Source organism: Zygotorulaspora mrakii, chromosome 2, assembly GCF_013402915.1.
Source record: "Zygotorulaspora mrakii chromosome 2, complete sequence".
Lineage (NCBI taxonomy): Eukaryota > Fungi > Ascomycota > Saccharomycetes > Saccharomycetales > Saccharomycetaceae > Zygotorulaspora > Zygotorulaspora mrakii.
Genome location: NC_050720.1, coordinates 696,365 through 720,489, shown reverse-complemented (window position 1 = coordinate 720,489; position 24,125 = coordinate 696,365). Strand labels below are relative to the sequence as shown.

Here is a 24,125-nt window from a genome sequence, read left to right as displayed (position 1 = left end):
TCGACAACGCCGAAGAAAACATTCTTTCTAAATAATTTCCAAATAATATTTCAACAATTGACACTTTCCAAATAAACCAATTCGAAGCAGATATACATCGTCTCTTTTCTTGGAGTATGTGTATTATTCGGGTGGACACATTCAACCAAATAACAAGGGCGTGTGGTCTAGTGGTATGATTCTCGCTTTGGGCGAATCTTCAGTACACTGAGGATTATCAAATCAAGCATGCGAGAGGCCCTGGGTTCAATTCCCAGCTCGCCCCTTTTTTTTAATTTTTCATCTTTGCACTTAAGCGAGGGATCATCTAAAGATATAATTTATTCAACACTGCAATACCGTTTTATTGTTACACTATTTTCTCAAAGTTCGCAATTGAGGGAAGGAAATTTTTGCCTTCCTGAAATTTCACCTGGAGTAAATTTTATTAAAATTCAGCAGAAGAGATCTAGCTTCCCACGACATCTGGGTACTCCGTGAGAAAACTTCGAAATAGGTCTCTTTATGATGAGTGATGGAGACAATGGGCTGCGAGACCTCGGCGTTAATATACTTGACCAAAGTCTCCTCGAACAAAAGATTGAAACCAATGCTGAGTCACTCATCACACAGCAATTAGTTGATCAGGAACATAATCGATTAGAAAGAGTGGAGAATGCCTTGGAGAAGTGTAGAAGTAAGAGAAATCATGTTAGGAGAAAACTAGATAATGCATCTAGAATATCTGTGAAGCAAAGACTGCGGCAACAAATTGAAGAAATAGAGGAATTGGAACTGCCCCCGTTGCTTAAAGATATCAGGGATATTAAAGAAAGGCTGAAAAATCTGAAAACGGCGAAGAACCCAAATCAAAAAGGCGGCGATAATCAAGGAAAAAGGCCTGATGAGTCTCAGAAGGAGTTTTTGATAAGAACAGGTCACATTACAGCTTTTGGTTCAAAAACTGAATTTGTTCTAGAGAAGCCAAATGGCATTACAGAAAATGAAGCTTTGGAGGCCAAGGAAGAAGCGGATCAGAACATGGAGATGGCTAACGAACAAATGATAGAAAACATGAGTGGCGAATCAACGAATGACGATTATGATTATGATGATGATGACTATGCTAGTGATGACCAGAATGATCATGACGCAAATGACAATATCGGCAACGTTTCAGCGAATGAAGCGCCATGTATATTAAAGCCAGGTGTGGTGAAGGATGATGGTGATGAGGCTTCGTATCAAAAAAGGCTCCGAAAATGGGTAGATCAACGTTCTCAGGTTGGTAAAGGTATTTCTCAGGAATGTCTGCCTGAATGGCGGAAAGCTCATCCAGATATTCCGGATGCAAAATTGAACGATGATTTCAAAATACCCGGTGAGATATTCTCCTTGTTGTTTGATTATCAAAAGACCTGCGTGCAGTGGTTATATGAATTGTATCAACAAAAGAGCGGGGGAATCATCGGAGATGAGATGGGCCTGGGTAAAACAATTCAAATTATAGCATTTTTAGCTGGACTTCATCATTCTGGTCTTTTAAATGGTCCCGTAATAATCGTATGTCCAGCAACTGTTATGAAACAGTGGTGCAACGAATTCCATCACTGGTGGCCACCGCTTCGCGTTGTAATTTTGCATGCCATCGGTTCCGGTTTTGCAAATAAGAAAACTATCAATGAGGATGAACTGGAAGGGTTAATTATGTCATCAGATCCTACAAAGTTTTCGTACGATGATTTTGCAAATTCAGCAAAGACTAAATCGCAAATGGAAAGTAATGATAAAATACTTTCTCTAATAGATATGGTCATACAAAAAGGACATGTAATAGTAACTACCTATGTTGGTCTGCGTATTCACAGTGACAAGCTTTTGGCTATCAATTGGGCTTACGCAGTCCTAGACGAAGGACATAAGATCAGGAATCCGGACGCTGATATTTCTTTGACGTGTAAAAAATTGAAAACGCACAATAGAATCATTCTTTCAGGCACGCCCATTCAAAATAATCTCAATGAGTTGTGGTCCTTATTTGATTTCATCTTTCCGGGGAAACTCGGGACGCTACCTGTATTTCAACAGCAGTTCGTGCAGCCCATTAATATGGGAGGCTATGCAAATGCTACAAATGTTCAGGTACAAGCGGGATACAAATGTGCAGTTGCGCTAAGGGATTTGATCTCCCCTTATTTACTAAGACGAGTTAAAGCTGACGTTGCCAAGGATCTTCCAGAGAAAAAGGAAATGGTATTGTTTTGCAAACTCACTCAATTTCAAAGAGGAAAGTATTTAGAATTTTTGCACTCAAAGGAACTGGAACAGATCAAAGGGGGAAAGCGTCAAGTATTGTATGGCATTGATATTCTTAGGAAAATTTGTAATCACCCCGACTTACTGGATAGAGAAGCAAAACAGCATGAAAAATCGTATGGAGATCCAAAACGCTCAGGAAAAATGCAAGTTGTTAAACAATTACTTCTTCTGTGGCGCAAAGAGCACCACAAAACGCTTTTATTTACACAATCAAGACAAATGCTTGATATTTTGGAACAATTTATATCGTTCAAGGATGAGGATCTGAATGGAATAAAGTATCTCAGAATGGATGGTACTACCGGCATATCGATTAGACAATCATTAGTAGATGAATTCAACAATGGAGATTATGATGTTTTTTTGCTGACAACAAGAGTTGGTGGATTAGGTGTGAATTTAACTGGTGCCAATAGGATTATTATATTCGATCCTGATTGGAACCCATCAACAGATATGCAAGCTCGTGAAAGAGCGTGGAGAATCGGCCAAAAAAGGGAAGTGTCCATTTACAGGTTAATGGTTACTGGTTCAATTGAAGAAAAAATCTACCATCGTCAAATATTCAAGCAGTTCCTGACAAACAAGATATTGAGTGATCCTAAACAGAAGAGATTTTTCAAAATGAATGAACTGCACGATCTTTTTACCTTGGGCGGAGATGGTGGACACACCACGGAAGAACTCGATGAGGAGGTTCAAAAGCATACGGATTCTCTTTTAAACTCACGTACCCAGGAGAGTGACGACTTCGGTCAAGTTTTAAACATGGCTGGCGTTTTCAAACTAGAGAGCTTCTATTCCGGGAAAGAGAAAAAGGAGAAAGGCAAAAATGAAGATGACAGGCTCATTGAAGGTCTTTTGGGAGAGAAAAACTTAGAAAGTGTAGTGGCCCACGACAGTATGGTGAGGTCACATTCAAAAGCCTCGCCAGCAACAATCGAGAAGGAGGCTGAGAGAGTAGCTCAAGAAGCCTTGACAGCTTTAAAAAAATCACGAAAAACTACTCGGAAATTTGATATAGGCACACCCACATGGACAGGAAAATTTGGACAGGCTGGGAAGGTGAGAAAGAAGATAAAAAAAGATTTAAACGGAAATTCGGTAGGATCCTCCGCGATTTTAGCTAATATTCGAGCTGTAAAGCATGAAGCGCAAAGTGTTCAAAATCAAGATTTTGGTACCACAAATGCTGCCAAGAACCGGTCTCTTTTGCAGCAAATAGTGAAATATCTGAGCAAGCAAGAAAACTATTTCGCATCATCAGTGGACATTGTCAAGAGTGTAGGTGCTCATTTAAACGATAAATCTGATATAATTAAGATCCGTGCCCTCCTTAGAACTATTGCAGCATTTGATAAAGATAAAAGAGGATGGATTTTGCAAGATGAGTTTAAAGATCTAGATATTGAATGAACTTTTTAATAGTGGTGAATGGGTTTTACTAAGCGAGTTCGAATTTGTGACAGTTTATGGCATGAATAACAATTTAAAGAGAGGATATTATATCATCACAATGGAAAGTCGATTTGCATCGAGTCCCATGAAGATCGGGGATTGGATATGGGTGTGAATAAAAGAAAACAGAAAAATCTTGTACTATGTTTTGACGGAACTCGTGAGAATTTTGGCCCTCAGCCGATCACGAACGTGTTGAAAATATATCAAATGCTAGAGAATGATAACAGTGACATCCAGGTTTGTTACTATCAGCCAGGAATTGGTACAGAACCAGGCTTCGATCCTGTGATCGACGTCAGAAGACGATTTACAACATCACACTGGAGTAATGTTACAGATGCAATGTTTGCTTCAACTGTTGATCACCATGTTGTTTCAGGGTATGTGTTTTTAATGGAAAACTATGAAAATGGAGACAATATTCATATGTTTGGGTTCTCTAGAGGCGCCTTCATCGCAAGAGCCCTCGCTGGCATGCTAGAAAGAGTAGGACTTCTGTATCGAGGATTAAACGATATGGTTAGTATGGCTTGGAGAATTTACGAATTATGGGAGTACGCAGAACAACCTAGTCAGCCAAATTACAATGTTACACTTGCAGATGAGTTTAAGAGGACATTCTGTCGCTCCCAAGAGGTGCGCGTCTATTTCCAGGGCTTATTTGATTCCGTGAATTCAGTTGGAATTTTGAGAGATAGATTATTCCCTTGTACTCAAAGGAGTGGGATTGTTGATCATGTTAGACATGCTGTCTCTGTGGATGAAAGGAAGGGAAAATTTAAGCAGCAATCCTTTGCGCCTAATCCAAATGCTTGTTTGGCGCATTCGGTAAACACCAATTCAAATTATGACAGCATGTCATATTCAACATCTCCAAGTAGTGATTTAGCAGATTGTGAAACTGGTATTTTAGAATCGTCTGATGAGCCGTCCTTAGCGCCTTCGCATACTTTAAAGCCGGATAGCGACGCAAATGAGCATAACGCAAGGGCTGCTGCGTCAGGTAAAAAAGAGAGCAATCTTCTGAAAAGAGTGAATGAATTCTTGGAGGATACGGAACAATTCCCGCAAACATTAAACAGCTTGAAGAATTCTTTTCTGAATAAGTCACTCACAGAAAATAGTGGCTCTAAATCGACTTTAACGCCTGATCTGGTTGAAAAGTGGTTCATGGGGGATCATTCGGATGTTGGAGGAGGATGGGGAGTCGATTGCAAAACAGGAGACTCGGTATCCAATATGGCATTACGTTGGATGTTATGTAAAGCAGTCGAACATGGTGTCGTCTTTAAAAAAGAATCTATTCACGAGTTTGCTAAAAGAAATACACCAATCGGATCTCTGATTTCTACAATTCATGATAAACTGAGCTTCAAACAGGCAATAAAAATTGAGGCAGTAAAACCTCCTGAAGTCATTTGTACCGAGGATTTAGAGGCCGGAAATGGGCATTACTTAGCTACTTCTGGTGCAATTCCGTTCACGAATATGCTAAGAGATTTTTTTAAATTCAAGGAAACTGAAATTTTGAGTAATGAAGAGACCACTAGGCAGAAATATAGTTCAATTTGTGGTGGTATTAGTAAATTAGAAACGTTCTTTTGGTGGTGTCTTGAATTGATACCCATCGGGCTCAGGACTGAGAATGAAAGCGGAAAATGGAGAAACATATACGTACCTAATTTGGGAAGATCAAGATTTGTACCAAGCTATGCTGAATTGCATTGGTCAGTTTTTTGGAGAATAAAACACGATAAGAGGTACCGACCCAAAAACTTACCTGCATATGCATACAAAATCTTGGAAGAATTTCAGGATATAAGTATTGATAGTCCAATGCTACGCGATTTAGAAACAATTGCTTCACCTTTCAAGAGTTATCCGACGCTATCTGGAACGGAAGAAAGATTATTGAATACAAGTGAAATCGTATATGTAAAGGATTCGATTGTTCAGGCTCAGTATCGCAAAACCAAAAGAAAGCTTTTGGAATGGGAATCGGAACAATGGCTCAAAGTCCCCGATGATTTGGAAAAAGTGTTAAAAAGTGATCCATTGTTGTGAACAACCTAGCTTTGTTACTCTTGGCTTGTGTAAAACTCAAGAATTTTTTTTGATCTTATGTTGTTTTAGTCTTCGTTTTGAGCTGAATATATACTTGGTCAGATGTTGACAGAATAATAATAATAGGAGGTACTAATAAATAGATATATATAAGAGGATAATATGCTCACGTGTCTCGTTTATTCTTACAAGATGGTAAGAATATACTTTTTCTTTTCATGCTTTGATTTGTTTTGATTTGTCGATTCTTTTTGATGTAATTTTCTTCTTTGACTACTGGAGGAAGCTACTCTATAGTCGCTCAACCAACGATTAATTTAGACTCATCATCTTCAAATTCATAAGCTGGAATTTCCAAATTCAAAGGAGCTGGACCCTTTCTGATTCTACCAGAGATATCATAGTGAGAACCGTGACAAGGGCAGAACCAACCACCAAAATCACCAGCTTCACCGATTGGGACACATCCTAAATGGGTACAGATACCCAACATAACCAACCATTTTGGATCCTTAACTCTATCTGAGTCCTGTTGAGGATCTTTCAAAGCAGACATGTCTACTGAGTTTGCCTCTTGAATTTCGCTGTCTGTTCTGTGTCTAATGAATACTGGTTTACCTTGCCATTTAACAACAACGTTTTTACCCTCTGGAATGGCAGCTAAGCTAACCTCAACCTTAGCCATAGCCAAGATATCCGCAGACGCAGACATAGAGGATACAAAAGTTTCCACAGTGGACTTCGCACCGGCAGATGACAATAACCCTAGTGAGCCCACCATGAAATAGGCGAACGTACGACTCTTATCTGGATTGCGGTCCTCTTGAATGCACTCACCGAAATCTGGAGTTCTGTAGGTAGACTTCGCAGTAATGCTGGAAGAAGAGATAAATCTAGACGGAATTTTGGGTAAATTTCTAAATGGACTTCTCAATGGAGCTCTCATCGAATTTCTTAACGACAACATCTTGAATATGCGTATACTGAGGCGGGTCAATCACTGGCTACTTAACACAGTACGGAGAATGAAATCCAGAATAGCACCTATTTGGTAAACGGAGCAAAAGTAAGATATAAACGCAGTTTAAGTCTGACCTTACCCTCTCATCTATTTTCAAGATTTCTCAAACTACAGAGGTCCGTTAACTCTAGCTCACCACCACAATTCATCCTAGGTAAATTATCGCTACTGACCGATAAATTTTACACGAGAGCTGCGCAGTGAAAATACTTCACTCTCATTGGCCAAAACAACGCTACTAGAATATTTCGTGAAATGTGATCCTATCTGAAATCAACTTTAAGCACGTGAATATCACGTTTGTTATTTTTTTTTATTATAAAACTGGGGCTATCACTGTAAAGGTATGCAAAAACAAGGAATAGAGGCTGTCAACGATGAATTTAGCTCGCGCTGAGTGAATAGCAGTCAATGAATGGAGTTTATACGTGTTAGTGGTCCTTTGGTAGCTTTCAGCATCTTTTTGTTGAATGTTTTAAATATCTGAACTGTCTCTGTTATGAAATGTAAAAGGTTAAGTACCATTAGCCGCCCTTGTCTTGTACAGATCCCGCGTCGAAGAGCGGGTAACTGCAACGACTATAACCAACTGACATTATATATATATTACGTATATAAACTAGCGTCGCATTACTTAAATGCGTAACCCTCCGACTGTGTAACGGCCCACCAAAGCTTATTTTCTAGCTTGTTTTTAGAACTATACTCCCAAATGCAAAGTTCGTTGAAACATGTGTGTGCGAGAGGCAGTTTATTGCTGTCACTGCCATTCCCAAGTCTAGATATTCTGAAAGGTAATGTCGACATACCAGTGGGAGGAACTCGATCAGCTCCACTGATGAAGCGTAGCAGCTTTTTTTGCATTGTTAAATCCCAACCGTCAATGATATCCCAAAACCAATTTATCACCTTACTTTTGTCTGTAAACCCACCTAGATATTTTGTCACCGATCTCAGCATCTGAAAATCATAGCAATTATTCTCCTGATTTCCACAAACAAGTTTTTCTAGTTCTTCCGAGTTGAAAAGCTCTATTGCCACGCAATTTTGAAAGACTTGATGGAAACCTATATTGAATTGACTGAATTGCCTTTTTATGCTTTGGTTCATGTGAAAATCGACCCATTTGTTGACAAACTCTTTCTTATTCTGCTGAGTTACCTTGATGTCCCCGCCACCACTGCATAACTCAAAATTAACAAAATTTTTTCCTTTTTTCTTTCCCCCAATTCCTACCTGTTCCTTTCCATTTCCTTTCTCAATTTCTAAATTATTATCCTGAATTGTAATTTCGAAATAGACACCAAATGTGTCAAAAAAATCCTCACCGTCATATTCCAGCATCTTCAATAAATTTGCACCTGTCTTGGGGTAGAGCTCTAGGTAATCATTGAAAGATATTGTTTCTCCGGTTAATTTTTTATAAAACGCTCTAGGGAATTGTAAATCTAAGATTGTACTGTTGAATATTGCCAGGCCTAGTACGATTCCGAACAAATAATAGAGCTCTTCATTCTGTTGCGAACCTCCCTCGTCTTCGAAGACAATTGGCTTGATTGAGGGCCACGAAAAAAAGCTCTCTTCACTATATGTGAAAAGCCGATTCATTGGATTGAACAAAGATTTTGTTAATAAGAAAAACCATTCCTTTCTTAGCCCACCTGCATCGATACCCGGTTCATTAATGAACTCAACTCTCAGGGATTTCATCAAGTCACTTTGATGGCTTTTGATGCATCTTAAGGAATCACTCGCTATATGCTCCCGACGCACCTTGATTTTTAAATAAACTGCTACCGTTTTACCTTTATCTAGGGAGCTTAAAAAGGCTTGTTCAGCCTCATACTCCATAATCCTTCGAATTTCATATTCCATTATAGAAATTTTTATCCCAAGTGATAATAAAAACGGGTAATTGCAAAGAGTAAATCTTTTGCCATTGAACAAATTAAGTTCTGTAAATGCTTTCAAGCGGTCGCTCGTTAATCCCTTCCATTTATCGAAATCGGTTTTGTAATCAATAAAATCAAGCATCATGTTATAAAATTCCCCTGAATTCGAAAATTCGATATTCAATAAGGTTTTACGTCTGTTGTTTGTTTTATGGAGAAGCATCATCAATCTAGTCGCTGTCCTAATATGCCAATCGTTTTCATATTCAAATAGTTTAAATTTAAAATTTTTTGAGTTGATTATTGTGCCGCTCTTGGAGTTCCACATATTTTTCTTAGTTTCCTCTAGTATATTGCCACTATCTGCATTATTGTAGTGTTCAGAAACATCAAAAATCTCGTTATTTCTAGTTGAATTAGTCGCTTGTCCGTCATGCTTGTGCAAAATTCTTAAAAGTTGAAAAGTGATGTACAAATTCAGTGTCTCAACATGGTTCCGAAATATATCGATTTTTGAATATTTAAAATAATGTACTAGCCTATCCAGCGATTTTCCTTCCGGGATATTTGATAGATATCCAATACACCTTTTCGTCAGTTCATATGATACGGATCGTATATGGGGCGACTCGGAAACTTTACTGTCCTTGAAAACTAAACACTGTCTTACCATTGGATTCGAAAATATGACTAAAATCCAATGAAAATCTTCAATTAATTCGCCAGGCTTCTTTAAAAGGTCGTTGCAAGAACAAAGCATCCGAAAAAAAGGTCTTCGGGAAGGCAACTCCAATACAGCATTGTAAAAACTATTCAACTGCACATAGTCGACCGATTCGTGCTTTTCAGAGCTTCTAAAGGAATTTTGCAAAGTTTGCTTATCTCTAAACCCTAAAGATAAATAAGTTGTGACAGGCTCAAGTGTCGTGCATCTTTGCTCTTTGCTCATAGTGCTCCACTCTTTACCGTTATTCAAACATTCCCCTATTTTTTCATTTAGACCATTTAAACTCAGCTTAGATGATTTACCAGTGCAATCATTTACCTTATTTGGTTCCTCCTCCGCTAATGTTACTGTTATTTGGCATATCGCACATTTAAATTTGGGGACATTGCTAGGAAAATGCAATAGAGTGCCACAGCAAGTGCATTGAGCCCTTTTCACGCTAACGGAACGTGTTGATTCCGAAGTTTTTGAGGCGACCTTAACTTTACTATGACTGATGAGCTTGATGTCAGATCCTTGCACGCCATTTCCCTTTTTCAGGAAGTCTAGCATCATCAAAGTAGCGAAACTCTCCTAAAATAGGATACCGTGAGCCCTTTTTACAATTCCTGCACTGCAGTCCTTAACCAAATAATTAACACACGTCTTTTCAATGTTTTCGTGACTTTGTGTATCAGGAGGACACAAAAATTATATGAAGAATCGTCGCCCCTTTCCCTTTGCTAGGGTTCGCCCTGTATATCACGTTTAGATGACTCTTATTGTGAGCTTCAAACCCATTTAACTGTAGCTCGCTCTTAAAACAGATACTTATAAGTTAAAGAGTCTTATTTGGAAGATCCTCGTTTAGGCGCCTTCTTTTTTTATAATAAATGATGCTAAGCGTCTTGTTTTTGATTCTGCGATGCTGTATGGTAAATAAAGAATCTTTAAATCTAAACCAACAGGAATATTGTTTCAGCAAAAGTTGACAAAGTCATAAAGGCATGTCCACATGGCTTGCAGCATCATCTTGCAAGAATTGGAGAACTCTAGATGGATCGTAAGCGTGGTTCTATTGCGAGGCGGTGAGCTGGTTGTAGTTGAACCTGACGTAATTAGAAAGGGACCATACTCAAAAGACCTTGAATATGGCAATATGGCGCAAACAAGAATTACGGGTTATGTTATTGCTGCACAGCTTTATACAGACTTTTTGACAGGTGCCGAGTATCTGCTTATACTCAAGGATTGTGGCGTTTTGGAAGTATTAGATAGCAACCTGGACCGACTGGATATGTTAGATATATCTAGAGCAGGAAACGGAAACGAGCAGCCTCTCATGGTCTTGGACGACAGAAACCAAAAAATATATGTGAATACCAAGAAGAATCAAATAATGGCGATCCAGTTCAAAGTGTCTGGCGAACGGTTCAACTTCATACGAAGTGATAAAAATCCTCAAAGTATATTTGAGCCCGTTGAAAGTATTATAAACATGGAAATATCATGGCACGTCGATTTTGAATTCGGCAGAGATTTTGTTGCAATGTCGGTACTTCTATTTGACGAATTTTCCAAGAGGTACTACTTTGAGGTAATCAAACAGCAACAGGTTGATACTCGAAAAAAGAAACAGCCTTGGCTATCATTGATTGAAAAAACGCCCTTAGAAGTTGATGCGTATCGAACAACAGCTTCAATGAACTCAAAGAGGTTGGTCACTTTTAAAGCCGTATCAAATATTGGGTTCTTTATTTTTAGTTTGCACTGCAATTTCTTTTTTGAGTTGCCTGGGGGATCTATGCATACTCTTGCTGGCAAACAAATAGAAAAACTTGTAAAATGCGAATGTCTTGATGAATCGTTTAATGATAACAGTTGTGGAGATATTGAACTTCACTCATCAGTTCTTTTACTGCAGACTGTCAATGACCTAAAGTTTACAGTCGTCACCACTTCAAATTTCGCTATTACTGTCAAGATTGATCTAGTACAGGAAGACACTGAGGAGCTTGTGTACCACTGGGATCGATTCCTTTCGAGTAAGCACGTTCTATGTGGACTACCAACAACGGCGACTGGCTGTCAAGTTGTGCAATTCATGCCATTAAACTCTTCACAATGTATACTGCTGACAGTGACAAATGGTATAATATTCATTGGCACGAAGAACTTTAGGATATACCACACTATTTCTTTTCCACTACGTACGGCCTTTTATTCTGCAGGTGTTGGAGAAAACTTCAGCAAACATGTCGTCTGTGGTGGTTCACAAGACAACAAAGGCTTTTTAGAGTCTCGGTGGATCGGTCTTAAAGATTTCTTATCTCTAAACCAGACATTTACCTCTCCAAACAAAATTTTTAAGATATGGTCCACTCGTGATAGAGTATGGTGGAAAACTCATGATGGTAGGTTTTATCAAGATGGTAAAATTGTTGACGTCCCTTCGTCAGTGATTCATATCTCGATGAGCGATGAAGTAGTGAGCGAAAGTGCTATTATTATTGCCACAAATATCGAAAATGACGAAGAAGGAAATTATTGTTTCATTACAAGTGGAGGTATGCTTTGCTGGTCAAACGAAGATCTCCAGATTAAAATAAAAAATTTCAAAAGTTCTAAGTTAGTTAGATATAATTTAGCCTGTTTCAAGGACGCCGAAGGTACAAAAGTGACAGTTATAGCAATCGATAATGTTTTGACATTACTGCGGGGCCACTCCGTGAATACCGAATCCCTCAATGTCACTTCTAGATTGGAAGCAATTTCAATGTTGTGCGTTGTTCCTTCTCCGCAGCCGAAATACGTATTGCTTGGCGATATTGGTGGAAGGTTACTTAGGCTTGACATGGAAAGTATGGCAATTGTTTCAGAAATAAAAGTGAGTTGTGGAAGAGTTCGATTTTGTGGTATCCCAAAAAGCGGTGATGTTTTCGTCTACACTCCAGACGACTTACTTGTCTGGGATCATAGCGATTTTCACATAACAAGAGTTGATTTTAAACATACCATATGCCATATAAGCTCTAGAAATGAGATGATTGATATTATGATTGATGATTATACTGTAATCTCTTGTAGTGTTCATTCAGACCTATTAGGGACAGAAATGATAACGAGTTCTATTACTAGTAGTTCGCATTTCCACACGAAATTCGTACAACTTCCTTGCTCAACAAGGTACGTGGTTACCAACTCCCTGCGATCCGAATATAGTGTGGATTACAAAAGAAATATTCTACACACAGAACTGCAGCTTCATGATATACAGTCAGGAAAGACAGTTTCTCGCCATGACGTATCCAAGCTGTTTCCGCAAGCAATAATTTCTGATATAGCGGCAGTTCCGTTTGAAGAAGGGTTTGAGTTAGGTCTCAAAGCAAGTGAAAAAAAGTCTTTCGCTGAACGACAGACACTTAGTAAGTGTTTTATCGTATCATTAGATTATGAAACTGCAGAAGATGATAACGAACTAAACAACCTTCTTCTTTTCTCAATAGATGACGGTGTTATAGAGTTTCATCTTGGTCTAAGAACGAGAAGCGTGGTTACAACATTAAAGAATTATTATCAACATCTTTTTTTAGCTGCGGGAGACGTGCTTCAGATCTTCAAAATTGACTACTCTGTGAAAGATAATGCGTTTAAGATTGAATCTGTCTCCAACGAAATAACTCTTTTGGGATTCACGAAAAGCCTTCTGCTCTTAGAGAATTTTTCTTTAAATCATGATGAAAAGAAGATGCCTAAAAGGAACGACTACATTTTCCCCTCTCATAGGGTAGTTGGGCTCAATATTTTCAAGGGTTTCCAAGAATACGAACTTTTCTGCAACGACGAGCACTGCAATCAAAATTTGGAAATTCCGTATATTATACGAATTAGGCCAATACCAAACTCTCGACGAATCATTGAATCAATTGAGACTTTCAATGATCAGATGATGACAAGCGCATCTTTAATTAACGGAACCGGCATATATCTTGCAGTTGCTTGGACAAACAACGTCGTTACGATTTGTCGCACGTCCTACAATGGTCTTAAAGAATCAGTTGAATTCAAAATGCCTTGTCAAGTAACCAATATAACCTCCTTTGGCCAAAATACATTTAATTCTGATGTGGCATCTGAAGAAGGAAAAAACATCTCGGATATCTTTATGGTAACTACGTGTCAAGGAGGTAGCTATATTTTGCACTTCGAATCAAATTTGTCAATCAAGAGTGAACAGCATCAAATGCTTGAAGAGCAAAACCGTTTCATAGCAGTGGCAGAGGATGGAATCGGTTTCATAGACACTAGAATTCTTGATGTAAAGAAAAGCTCTCATGATCTCGCCATGGATGCATTTTATCAACCGTTCTCTCACCGACATTACTGTTAACAAATTTATTCGTGTATTCACATTCTTAAAGCATCTATAACATGTACTCCATCATTTCTTTTATTTTGAAGAGCCGAACGGCATCGCGAGTTGTTGAAATATCCGATGCTCTGCGCAAACATAGTATTTGATGGGTAGAAAAAAGAGGCACAAGACAACTCAGCAATGTCACACCGATGGATCGAATTAAACTAATTGATGAAGAGCTTGCTCTTTTTCAGACGCATGCTGCGGAAGAGGTAAGTTACGGTATATCGCACACAATCACTTCAGCGAATCTAGCTTCCAGCAGAATAGTGGGCCTGGAGACATTGATCCATGAAAAGCGGTTTTTGTTATGTATGAATGACGCTGTGTATATAATTGAAGATAGTGAAGCGATTGCCCATCTCTCTTTCAATGAAAGACATATCTGTTGCTGCGCTTACATTTCTCTCAAGGTACTTAGCGGACAAACAATACATGTATTCTTCATGGATAATAACACGATAGAACTGCATGAAATAATTGATAAAGAGATTATTTGTTTGGAGAAGCTAGCTTTTCCAAAAGATATCCGATTTAAGAAAGGAACGGGTCAAATCTTTTTGGCGAACACAGGCACAATAATTTATTTTACTCTTGATCATCATAATGTTTTCGCATGGAATGTTAGCGATATTCTTATGAAACAAAGAATTGCCAATTTCAAAAAGGTCTATTCAGTTTATGATGATGAACTCCTGTTCTTTGCATTTCTAAAAGAAAGAACTTCTATATTGACTGTGGCTAGATGTGCATTTAATGGCATGATTGCTATAGAGCGAGCCAGTATGACAAACGGAACGTATCTAGGCACTAGCAGAAGTATGACGGGTTCTCAATTTGATTGCAATTATCTGTATAAACAAGTCAACGATGAATTGATTGTTTTGTTGTCAACAGAGCATACGATACTATTCACAGCTGCTAAGGATCTTACTAAATTCACTAACAACGGATTGCCACACGAAATTTTGGTCTATTTACATTGTGTTTTCGAAAGCTCGGATAGAATATTACTGGAAGCTTGCCTTGCTTCGGGACGAATCTTCCAAGCCCAATGCTCAGCAATTCCAAAGCAAAATGACCAAGTAATATGGACCGGGGGCAAATCATTGAGCCGTGTTCGTAACGAAAAGTTCAAGTTTATAACTCGTTTACATAACGAGGTATATCTGACTGCTTCCGACACCAAAGGTATTTCAGTGCATTATTTGCGCGAGAACTATAGGCGTAAAGTCCAGCACTGTTCGTACTCTGAAGAAATGTACTTTGATTCAGCGATTCTTCCCTCAAAAGACGAAGAGACAGAGTACAGAATTTTTTGTGGTGCTTATAACAGACATCATGGTTTTTTAAAGTGGCGAAGGACTCGACGTAATGATCTACCGGTGAGAGTTCTTTGGTCCAGAAAACTAAAGTATGTACCGGTCTCTAACGTGTGGCTTTCTGAAGGAGTCCTAGTATATGAAAGTTTTGGACAACTCTATGATGTCCATTCTGATGCGAAGATCTGTGAGTTTTCTGACGGTATATGGATCACCAAAGGCGGTGTAACCGTTACGGATGTTGAATGTGATATTCTATCGATTGGTACTTTACTTGGCCCTGTAATAATGAAGAATGAGACACTTGTTCAACTGAAGAAATGCGGAAAACTAGAGATAATGAATTACAGTAAAGAACGGACCGAATGTTTGTTTCAATGTGAGCTCGCAGATCAAATTCACAGCACCTCCGTTGCTGCTGCTTATTCTTCTGATAATAGCGAATTTCATATTTTGATTTCTCAAGGATATGACTACTTGAGTTTCTTTCATAACAAGAATTGCATTCGCAAAGTACAGGTTTCCAGAGGATTTCACGTTTCTGATCTGTTGATCAAACGTGTTCTATCGAAATTGTATTATATTGCGACCAGTACAGCAGGAGGTTGTTTAGTGTATACTGCCGACTCTGCCAAACCAATTTTAGAAATTAAAGGTAATGGGAGTGCAAAATCCCATATTTTTGACATTGGTTCGGAAGCCACATATATCCTGATTTACAGCTCTTCTGATCAGAAAATTGTCGATCTTGCTCAGAAGGCATATCGAAAAATTGATCTACCTGTTAGGCCATACCAGATCATTCGTAATTATGATGAGAAAGACCAAGAAAGTTCATTTTATATTTTAGACTACGATTGGTGCTTGAGCTTGATATCTTGTGACATTTCGCAAGTAGCGCATGTACAGAAACTCGAAAATATGGATGAAACAAGAGTTTTAGATATAGGTGGGTTTATACCGCTGCAAATTTTGACAATGAATATAAAAGATCAAGCGTTAGTCGTTATGACAAAGTCACCAAAAACAAATATTTCAATTTTAGATTTTGATTCTATGAAAGTTGTTGGGAACTGCACACTTGGGACGAACTGCAGAAATATAATACTAAGAGCTCTCTGGAATGATGCCTGCGAAGTAGAATCATACATTGATTTTATCATGCAGAAAACTGTCTTGGTCTATTTCATCAAGGAAAACGTAGCACACTTTAAGATTATTCGCATACAAAAAAATGTTTTTGTATCACAACAAGATTATGAGTTACCATGTCGAGCTTTATTTATCAAGGTTGATCACGAGAAGAACCAGGTTCATTTTGATGGATCAAGCAAACAGGTTTACAATATATTTTACGACTCGAGTGCAGATAGAGTATCACTAAAGCTATCACCTAATACACAAGAGACAGCAGCACCATATCATGGCGGAGCGGTAAAAAGTGCTTACAAGGAGATCGAGGGAAACTTTTTTCAGGAGACGCCGTCTCATGAGAGGCAGACACATGTCACAGCGTGTGCTATCATGAGAAGTTTTTTCACTTCCGGGTATAGAAACAATGTTCCAAGGGCATACGATGCATTAATAGATTATCGCAATTGTGTTAGCCTATACCGCATCTTCCGAGGCGTTCTCCAAGGTGAAGATAGAACATCTTTCATTGGCCGATTCAACATAAACTCGAAAGTAACTAATATTTCACCGGTTCCGTACAGTTCAAAAGAAGCACACTCAACGCATTCGAGATTGGAGAGCGGACCTAGACGCACACCGCTTTTCGTCGTTACTTGCGCAGACGGCACGATTTTCACTCTCACTGAGGTGGTAAAAGGCAGGTCGCACATGTACAATGAAGATTAATAAACCCTCGAGCAGACGACAAATCACAACACCTTTTCAGACAGTCAAAAGATGTAGAATTTCTGGTAGAGTAATTATATCCTTTTCTTCTATGTGGGGTTTCATAGATATATACCTATATATAAATGTATATAGAACACCAATTAGATCAATAAGGTTTCGATCTTATCCTTGACAGCAAAGATTTGATTCTTCAAAGAGGAAGCGTCATTCGTTGTAATAGAAGCAGAAATAACAGGTCTGGAAACACCGCAAGCTCTGCCTAGTGCGACTCTCGATGGAACAAAAACGTATGGAACGTTCTTGTCCTCACAAAGCAAAGGCAAATGCAAAAGAATTTCAATAGGTTCACAATCAGCAGCCATAATGATGAATTCGGAGATACCACGATTCAAAGTCTTGGTGGCTTCGTTAGCACCCTTCTTCAATTGTCTCAGGTTAGCGGCTTGTTGAACAACGTCTAAGATCTGTTGAGTCAATGCTTCGTCAGCAAGCGGGAACGCCTTTGGGTTTGGTGCAGACATTTTTAATAATACTTTCTTATATGCTTGGTATTCAAGTTCCTTGCAGAATAAAACGGTAGCTCGCTTGAATGTCCAGTTAAGATATCTATTGAACTCACTGAGTCTGTATCAGCGATTGTCATCTTCTTAGTATTGCAAAACCAGATGGAAAGTTCGATGAGTTCGCTATGCAATGCGATGCGATGAGCATTGAAAATTTTCAATCATTATATACGTAATTAAGATTTCATCAAATCAAGTCAGCTGAATATCACGCCATTATCACATGGCCCTTTTTGGCAATCTGATTGGCATCGATTTCTGTAACAAGACTTGAAGAAAGAAGCCACTGGCGGTTCGAGGGAGACAAACGTGCTGTGTCATTGTATAAGTTCATTAAGATTCCGTTCGGGGTATCAGGGTGGTTCATTCAGTGGTTCATTCAATTTTCGGCCGGGTCTAATCATCTTGAAGTGGCCGAACTTGGAACCTTCGGGGTAGCAATCTGGGAGACCAATTTGATATTCAGTCGAGGAACGAAGAAAGGGAGTGATTCAGTCTTTGTGAATGCTCTCTCCAAATACTGCTGAAACCGGTTCCGCCAATGATGAATATAGATCTAAGGTAATACCAGAAACGCAGAATTTTGATGATTTTGTCACTATCGATTGGTTAGCTGAGGAGAACAGACTTATCAATGAAAGCAAGCGTGCACATGCGCAGGAAAGAAGCCTCCAATATTGGCAGGGGAGCTTTCATCTGTGGGCGAGATGTAGGACGCTGGTAGCCCTCACCTGTATTGCGGTCGTAATCGGGTGCATTGCAGGTTTTTTACAGATATTTACAGAATCGTTGGTAAACTGGAAGACGGGTCACTGCGGTAGAAACTGGCTCTTGAACAAATCATTCTGCTGTAGTGATAAAAACTTGTTGAGCAACTCCAAAAGGGCATTTTCGCTTACAAAGAGAGAAGAATTTGAATGTCTTGAAAACGGGACGTGGGTGAAATGGTCGGGTGAGCCTTTCCCATTTATGATCTTTATGTTCTTTTCAGTGGTATTTGCACTGACAAGTGCACTTCTGGTCAAGTTTGTTGCACCAATGGCAACTGGGTCAGGTATTTCGGAGATAAAAGTGTGGGTTTCGGGATTTAAATATAAGGATGAGTTTTTGAATTTGAGGACTTTGATAGTTAAGAGTGTGGCGCTACCGTTAGCAATTTCTTCGGGTTTAAGTGTTGGTAAAGAGGGACCATCCGTCCATTATGCTACCTGTTGTGGGTACGTGATCACAAATTGGCTTCTGAAAGACGTACTGACCTACTCGAAGCAATCGGAGTATTTAACCGCCGCAAGTGGTGCCGGCGTTGCAGTTGCATTTGGATCACCAATAGGTGGAGTTTTGTTTGGCTTGGAAGAGATTGCCTCATCCTCGGAGTTCAGCCCATCGACATTATGGAAATCATTTTACGTTGCGCTCGTTGCAGTAGCCACTTTGGAATACATTAATCCTTTTAGAAATGGAAAGATTATTTTGTTCAATGTGACTTATGATAGAGATTGGAGAGTTGAAGAAATACCAGTATTCATTATTTTAGGTATTTTTGGTGGTGTTTACGGAAAGCTGGTAAGCAAATGGAATATTCATTACGTACAATTCAGAAAAAGATATTTGTCGAAATGGCCAGTGCAAGAAGTTATTATACTCACTTTTTTAACCGCGTTAGTGAGTTACTTTAATGAATTCTTAAAGCTCGATATGACCGAAAGTATGGGTATCCTTTTCCATGAGTGTAAAACTAACGATAACACATCCACTTTTACTCATAGACTTTGTGAGTTGGATGAGAATACTCATGTTGTAAGCTTTTTGCGGGTATTCTCTTCTTTGTGCTTGGCTACTGTTCTTAGAGCACTCTTTGTAATAATATCATATGGCTCTAGAGTTCCTGCTGGAATTTTTGTGCCTTCTATGGCAGTTGGTGCTACATTTGGGCGTGCATTGAGTTTGTTGGTTGAAAGATTTGTAAGCGGTGCCAATGTAATAACACCAGGTGCTTATGCTTTCCTTGGAGCCGCCGCTACTTTATGCGGTATCACGAATCTAACATTGACTGTTGTAGTTATCATGTTTGAATTGACGGGTGCATTCATATACATCATTCCCACAATGATTGTAGTGGCCATTACACGTTTGATATTAACTTATTTCCATACACTCGGTGGTATTGCTGATCAAATGGTTTTGGTCAATGGTTTTCCCCTAATCGAACCTGACATTCGGGAAGAGTATATGGAAAAGTGCACCGCAGCGCAAATAATGACGAGGGATTTGACCACGATTAGTGAAATAATTTACTTATCTGAACTCGAATCCATGGTTTATGATTCCTCAGAAAGATCGGTGAATGGATTTCCCATAATCAAGGCTGAAGATAAAAATGAATTTGAAAAAAGATGCCTTGGTTACGTTTTACGAAGACACTTAATATCAAAGTTAATGTCATTGGACAGTACCAGCTCTGAAACTAATAGAATTATAGTTTCCTTCACAGGTGAGGATAGCTCAAATAATACAAATGGCAATCTTCAAGAAGTGCTGAGCTTTAAGGATCTTCTAATTCAATGTCCTGTCATTGTACAGCCCGAAGCTCCTGTGTCTCTAGTTTATAGAATGTTCAAACAACTGGGTTGTAAGGCAGTCATTGTTCAGGACGGTGGTTTCCTACAAGGTCTCATTACAAGAAAGGATGTTATCAGATTCGAACGAAATAAGCATGAAGAATTACATGGCCCCCAATATAAGCAGAATGACACATTCAATGAGAAACTGTGGGCTATAATTCAGTCTATGATTAATAAAATTAACCGCACTGAGTAGCGTATGTAATTTATGTGATATATATCTTCTTGAAAATATCATTCGCTACTTCATTATTCAGTATTCCATTTACCAATCTTCTTGTAGTCGGAGTACAAACTTCTAAAATATTGAACGCCAGCATTATCAAGTGCCGCATTCAATAAAATCATCTCGCTTTGAGACATCAAATTAAAAATAGAAAAAATAGCAGGAACGAGCTCTTTTCTTATTGATGTCCTGAAGGGAGTGCTCGACGATATATGAACGTATTTGATCAAAATTACTGGAACATATTTTCTGAGATTTTTTTTCATGACGCCTATTTTTGAGTTTAGGTCATTTGTCTTGAATGTTTGATTGCCTGTTACATTCGGTTCGCAAACACTTGTTATCAATCTGCTCAAGCCCCTAGCAGATACAGAAGTAAGCTGCTTCCCCTGATACTGCGACAAAATTTCCAAGTATTCGCAAATGAGTGCGTTTATCAGAAAATGGCGATTGGACATCTTAATTCTATGTGCGAATACGATGTTGGACACCACAGAAATTGTCCCTAAGAAAACGTCATCACAAGGAATAGAACACTGTAGGAATATCAAATTGATACTTAAGCACATAGGGAATAATATTTCTATCGAATGTTGAGAATATAGCCAAGGTTTAGTGATCAAAAGATGTTGCAAACTATCCAATAGCTTTAGAACACTTTCTTTTGAGTTTTGATATCTAGCGAAATTCGTGTAAAACTCAGAAATTGATGCCGCAAATAAATGAACACCAATCTTATTATCTTTATTGATACGCTTGATATGCATTTGATATAGCTCTGTTATCCCTTCGGTAAAGCCTGGTGGGCAGCTGGAAATTGAACTTATAATGTTTGCGAACGCACGATTGAATTTATCAGTATCACTCTGCAGGTACCTATCTAATGCTTCTTCCATGGCTTTTGAAATGAGATTTGATTGAATGCCTATTTCTCTCAAAACGAGGTAGTGAGCAAATAGAATTTCCAGCTTGTCATTGTAAAGTACCGAATATAACAGAAAAAGACTAGTAAGGAAGTCGTAATCCGTATCGTGAATTTTTTCTTTGTACAGTTCGAGTATTTTGGACGAAAGCTTTGCCGCCTGATTGGTAGTTGGCTTTATTGTGTCATTCAAGCTGAAAATGTAATACAGACACCTGAGCAACCATGATGAAACTGAAGAATCTACTGAGCCCATATTAAAGAGCTTGTGGATTGCATTCTTGATGAAATGTTCGCCTAAAGCAGCGCTAATGTTAGAACCGGTCATGATGGCCAAATATGTAGTTTGCATGCTTGTCTTGAATAGTTCTTCATTTTCGATTCCCTGTGACAAGCTTCTGATAGCAGTTTCCAAAAACTGCTTGCTCTTTTTTTCTTTTATTTGCAATGCATGGTTTTTCCAAACTCTTTGAAATACAACATCCTTGTATTTCAAATTCTGCAAGTTTTTGTTAACAAAATTATACAAGCAGCTGAAATCACATTCAATATCAGACTTGAATGTTGGATTCGTCAAAAGATGATCTAAGACCTTCACTTCAAGTTCAGAAGTAACAGACTTGTGAGAGCAAATACTATTGATCACTCCAACTCTTATAGTTTTGTTGATGCATTGTATAGGGATTCGCAGAATTAAGCGCTGGTTTTTTTCACTAGAATGCAATTTTGACAATTTGCTGACCAACATACTGATGATATTGCTTTCCTCAAAAATATTATCATCATTTAACAGTGCGTGCAACAAGCTCTGGTCTTCTTCCGATAAAAGGAAATCTAATAGTCCTGTCAAGTCATCTCTTGGAAAAATAAAATTGATTAATGTAGCCCAATTTACAAAAAGGATTCGAACAGATTCAGCTCTTTGCTGATAAGCAATTTGATTCAAGTAATTCATGAACTTGGTGACAACAGTATCCAAGTCAAACTCTTTGTACTCTCGCAACTTAAAGAAATAAAAATACATTTCCCTAGAAGAACCTAAGTTCAGATTTTCTGTTTCCTTTTCCACATGCCAGGAGTTAAACTGCTCAGCTGGAATTATGTCATCAAATATCTTCATAACAAGATACCTTATCTCCCAGATATTAGACTCCTTTGTATGATCAATTGTGAATACTGTTGATAACAATTCTTTGAGTTCGGCGAGAACGGTGTAAGACAGGTTTTCCAGACCTTTAATAATTGCACGGAAAATGAAGAAAGTAGTCTCATTTCTCGGGTTATTTTCAATACGATTCAAATGGCCTGAAATCAAATCTTTCAGCTGTGAAGTCGAAAATGAAACCGTATTTTGTGAAATTACTTCTGTGAAAGCTGGATTAGCTAGAAAAGTCGTAGATTTGACTGCATTTTCTTGACAATATTTCTCTAATTTTTCCAAAAACTGAAGAAATTCTCTTGCATTTATGTGGCAATTCACTATTTTCTTCCAAATCTTTGTGATTTCGTCCATACTATGATCTTTATGCTCATAAAGCAGATCTAATAGTGTAACCATATTCTTGATGCCGATTTCAATGTCCAGATCAAGTAAATGTGACAATAAACTCCAAAAATTAGTATAATAACTATTGTCTTCAGATGCTTTCTGCAAAGTTTTACTCAAAATACTACTCAAAAACTCGTTTGACATTGTCTTCTTTGAAAGAGCCAATTGCAGGAGTAATTCTCTCGTCATGTCTGGTTGCACATCAACAATTATCGTGAATATTTTCTCTAGTTCAGTAAAATTCTGCTTTGAAAGAAAGGATATAGATGTTGTGTACAATACTAATAGAAGCTTAGGCTCTAATGCTGCTTTATTATTATTGATAAATTTTTCCAATAATTTTGCCGTATCCACAGTATTGTTAAAGAGATAAAGCCTTAATTGTACTTTCAAGAATGAGACAATTGAGTTATCACCTATTTTTTTATCCAAGCCTGAAATGTATTGAATGGTTGGTAATAAAAGCTCGTTGCAATAGACATTGGCTATTTTGGAGTTGATTTCGGGAATATTCTTTATTCCAGTCAAATTCTTCAACTGCTCTACAAGATCACAAATCATGCCACACATATTCTCCTTATCACCCATTTTTATTAGGAATTGTAGAGTCCTACCCATTATTATATTTGCATTCTCCGTAGAAACATTCATTGAAATGATAGAATTTATCATTTCACAAGTTTTCCTCAACTCGACCGCAAACTCTAGCATGTTATTCTCCAAGGTTTCTAAGGTCTTGAGGAGATGAGGGACGAATTTCAATTGCTTAAAAAGCTTCTTCAAAATTAAGTCTTCATCATGTAGTTTTGACCACATTTCGTTGTACAAAGCCCATATTCTATAGTCAGTCTTGAAAGATATCAGTTTTTGGTCATTCCATCTATCATGTATGAGCTCGATTGCAAAGATCTCTTTATTTGGAAAGTAATAATCCTCGCGATTCAATGTAGAGTATATTTCACATATTTCGCCAGTAGTTATTTCTTTCGAACGTAGTTGTTTAGTCAACGCTTGCGTTGATGTTGGAATGGTCATCTTTAACCCACCAAAATCAAATAACTGTATCAATGATTTGTTCAGATTTTATGAATACAGAGATATAAACGACAATTTATGTGTCCTTCTGGCAATTCAGTCTATTTCTGTTCGAAGATGCGATGAGCATCAAATTTTCTTTTCATGTTGTCGCTTCACGGGAAA

General features: G+C 38.2%; 9 protein-coding genes and 1 non-coding gene across 10 annotated transcripts; 6 read left to right on the top strand and 4 right to left on the bottom strand.

The window, feature by feature from the left end:
- Positions 1-156: 156 nt before the first annotated feature.
- HG535_0Btrna1P lies at positions 157-265 on the top strand. The gene is made up of 2 exons: positions 157-193; positions 229-265. It is a non-coding gene; the product is annotated as a tRNA-Pro (tRNA).
- A 239-nt stretch (positions 266-504) lies between these two features.
- On the top strand, positions 505-3,714 carry RAD26 (DNA-dependent ATPase RAD26; the record flags this gene model as incomplete). The annotated part of the gene is made up of 1 exon (XM_037287162.1): positions 505-3,714. One exon carries the CDS (start codon positions 505-507, stop codon positions 3,712-3,714), a length of 3,210 nt encoding a protein of 1,069 aa, XP_037143057.1.
- Positions 3,715-3,861: 147 nt separating this feature from the next.
- HG535_0B03670 (uncharacterized protein) lies at positions 3,862-5,823 on the top strand (the record flags this gene model as incomplete). Its single annotated transcript, XM_037287161.1, has 1 exon — positions 3,862-5,823. The coding sequence occupies one exon, from the start codon at positions 3,862-3,864 to the stop codon at positions 5,821-5,823; it is 1,962 nt and encodes a 653-aa protein (XP_037143056.1).
- Positions 5,824-6,124: 301 nt separating this feature from the next.
- RIP1 (ubiquinol--cytochrome-c reductase catalytic subunit RIP1) lies at positions 6,125-6,790 on the bottom strand (the record flags this gene model as incomplete). The annotated part of the gene is made up of 1 exon (XM_037287160.1): positions 6,125-6,790. One exon carries the CDS (start codon positions 6,788-6,790, stop codon positions 6,125-6,127), a length of 666 nt encoding a protein of 221 aa, XP_037143055.1.
- A 684-nt stretch (positions 6,791-7,474) lies between these two features.
- On the bottom strand, positions 7,475-10,018 carry HUL4 (putative E3 ubiquitin-protein ligase HUL4; the record flags this gene model as incomplete). The annotated part of the gene is made up of 1 exon (XM_037287159.1): positions 7,475-10,018. The coding sequence occupies one exon, from the start codon at positions 10,016-10,018 to the stop codon at positions 7,475-7,477; it is 2,544 nt and encodes an 847-aa protein (XP_037143054.1).
- A 439-nt stretch (positions 10,019-10,457) lies between these two features.
- MLO127 (Mlo127p) lies at positions 10,458-13,832 on the top strand (the record flags this gene model as incomplete). Its single annotated transcript, XM_037287158.1, has 1 exon — positions 10,458-13,832. One exon carries the CDS (start codon positions 10,458-10,460, stop codon positions 13,830-13,832), a length of 3,375 nt encoding a protein of 1,124 aa, XP_037143053.1.
- Positions 13,833-14,008: 176 nt separating this feature from the next.
- HG535_0B03630 (uncharacterized protein) lies at positions 14,009-17,041 on the top strand (the record flags this gene model as incomplete). Its single annotated transcript, XM_037287157.1, has 1 exon — positions 14,009-17,041. One exon carries the CDS (start codon positions 14,009-14,011, stop codon positions 17,039-17,041), a length of 3,033 nt encoding a protein of 1,010 aa, XP_037143052.1.
- A 143-nt stretch (positions 17,042-17,184) lies between these two features.
- On the bottom strand, positions 17,185-17,565 carry SNU13 (RNA binding protein SNU13; the record flags this gene model as incomplete). The annotated part of the gene is made up of 1 exon (XM_037287156.1): positions 17,185-17,565. The coding sequence occupies one exon, from the start codon at positions 17,563-17,565 to the stop codon at positions 17,185-17,187; it is 381 nt and encodes a 126-aa protein (XP_037143051.1).
- Positions 17,566-18,111: 546 nt separating this feature from the next.
- Positions 18,112-20,424, top strand: GEF1 (Gef1p; the record flags this gene model as incomplete). The annotated part of the gene is made up of 1 exon (XM_037287155.1): positions 18,112-20,424. One exon carries the CDS (start codon positions 18,112-18,114, stop codon positions 20,422-20,424), a length of 2,313 nt encoding a protein of 770 aa, XP_037143050.1.
- Positions 20,425-20,477: 53 nt separating this feature from the next.
- Positions 20,478-23,960, bottom strand: URB2 (ribosome biogenesis protein URB2; the record flags this gene model as incomplete). The annotated part of the gene is made up of 1 exon (XM_037287154.1): positions 20,478-23,960. One exon carries the CDS (start codon positions 23,958-23,960, stop codon positions 20,478-20,480), a length of 3,483 nt encoding a protein of 1,160 aa, XP_037143049.1.
- Between the last annotated feature and the right edge of the window lie 165 nt (positions 23,961-24,125).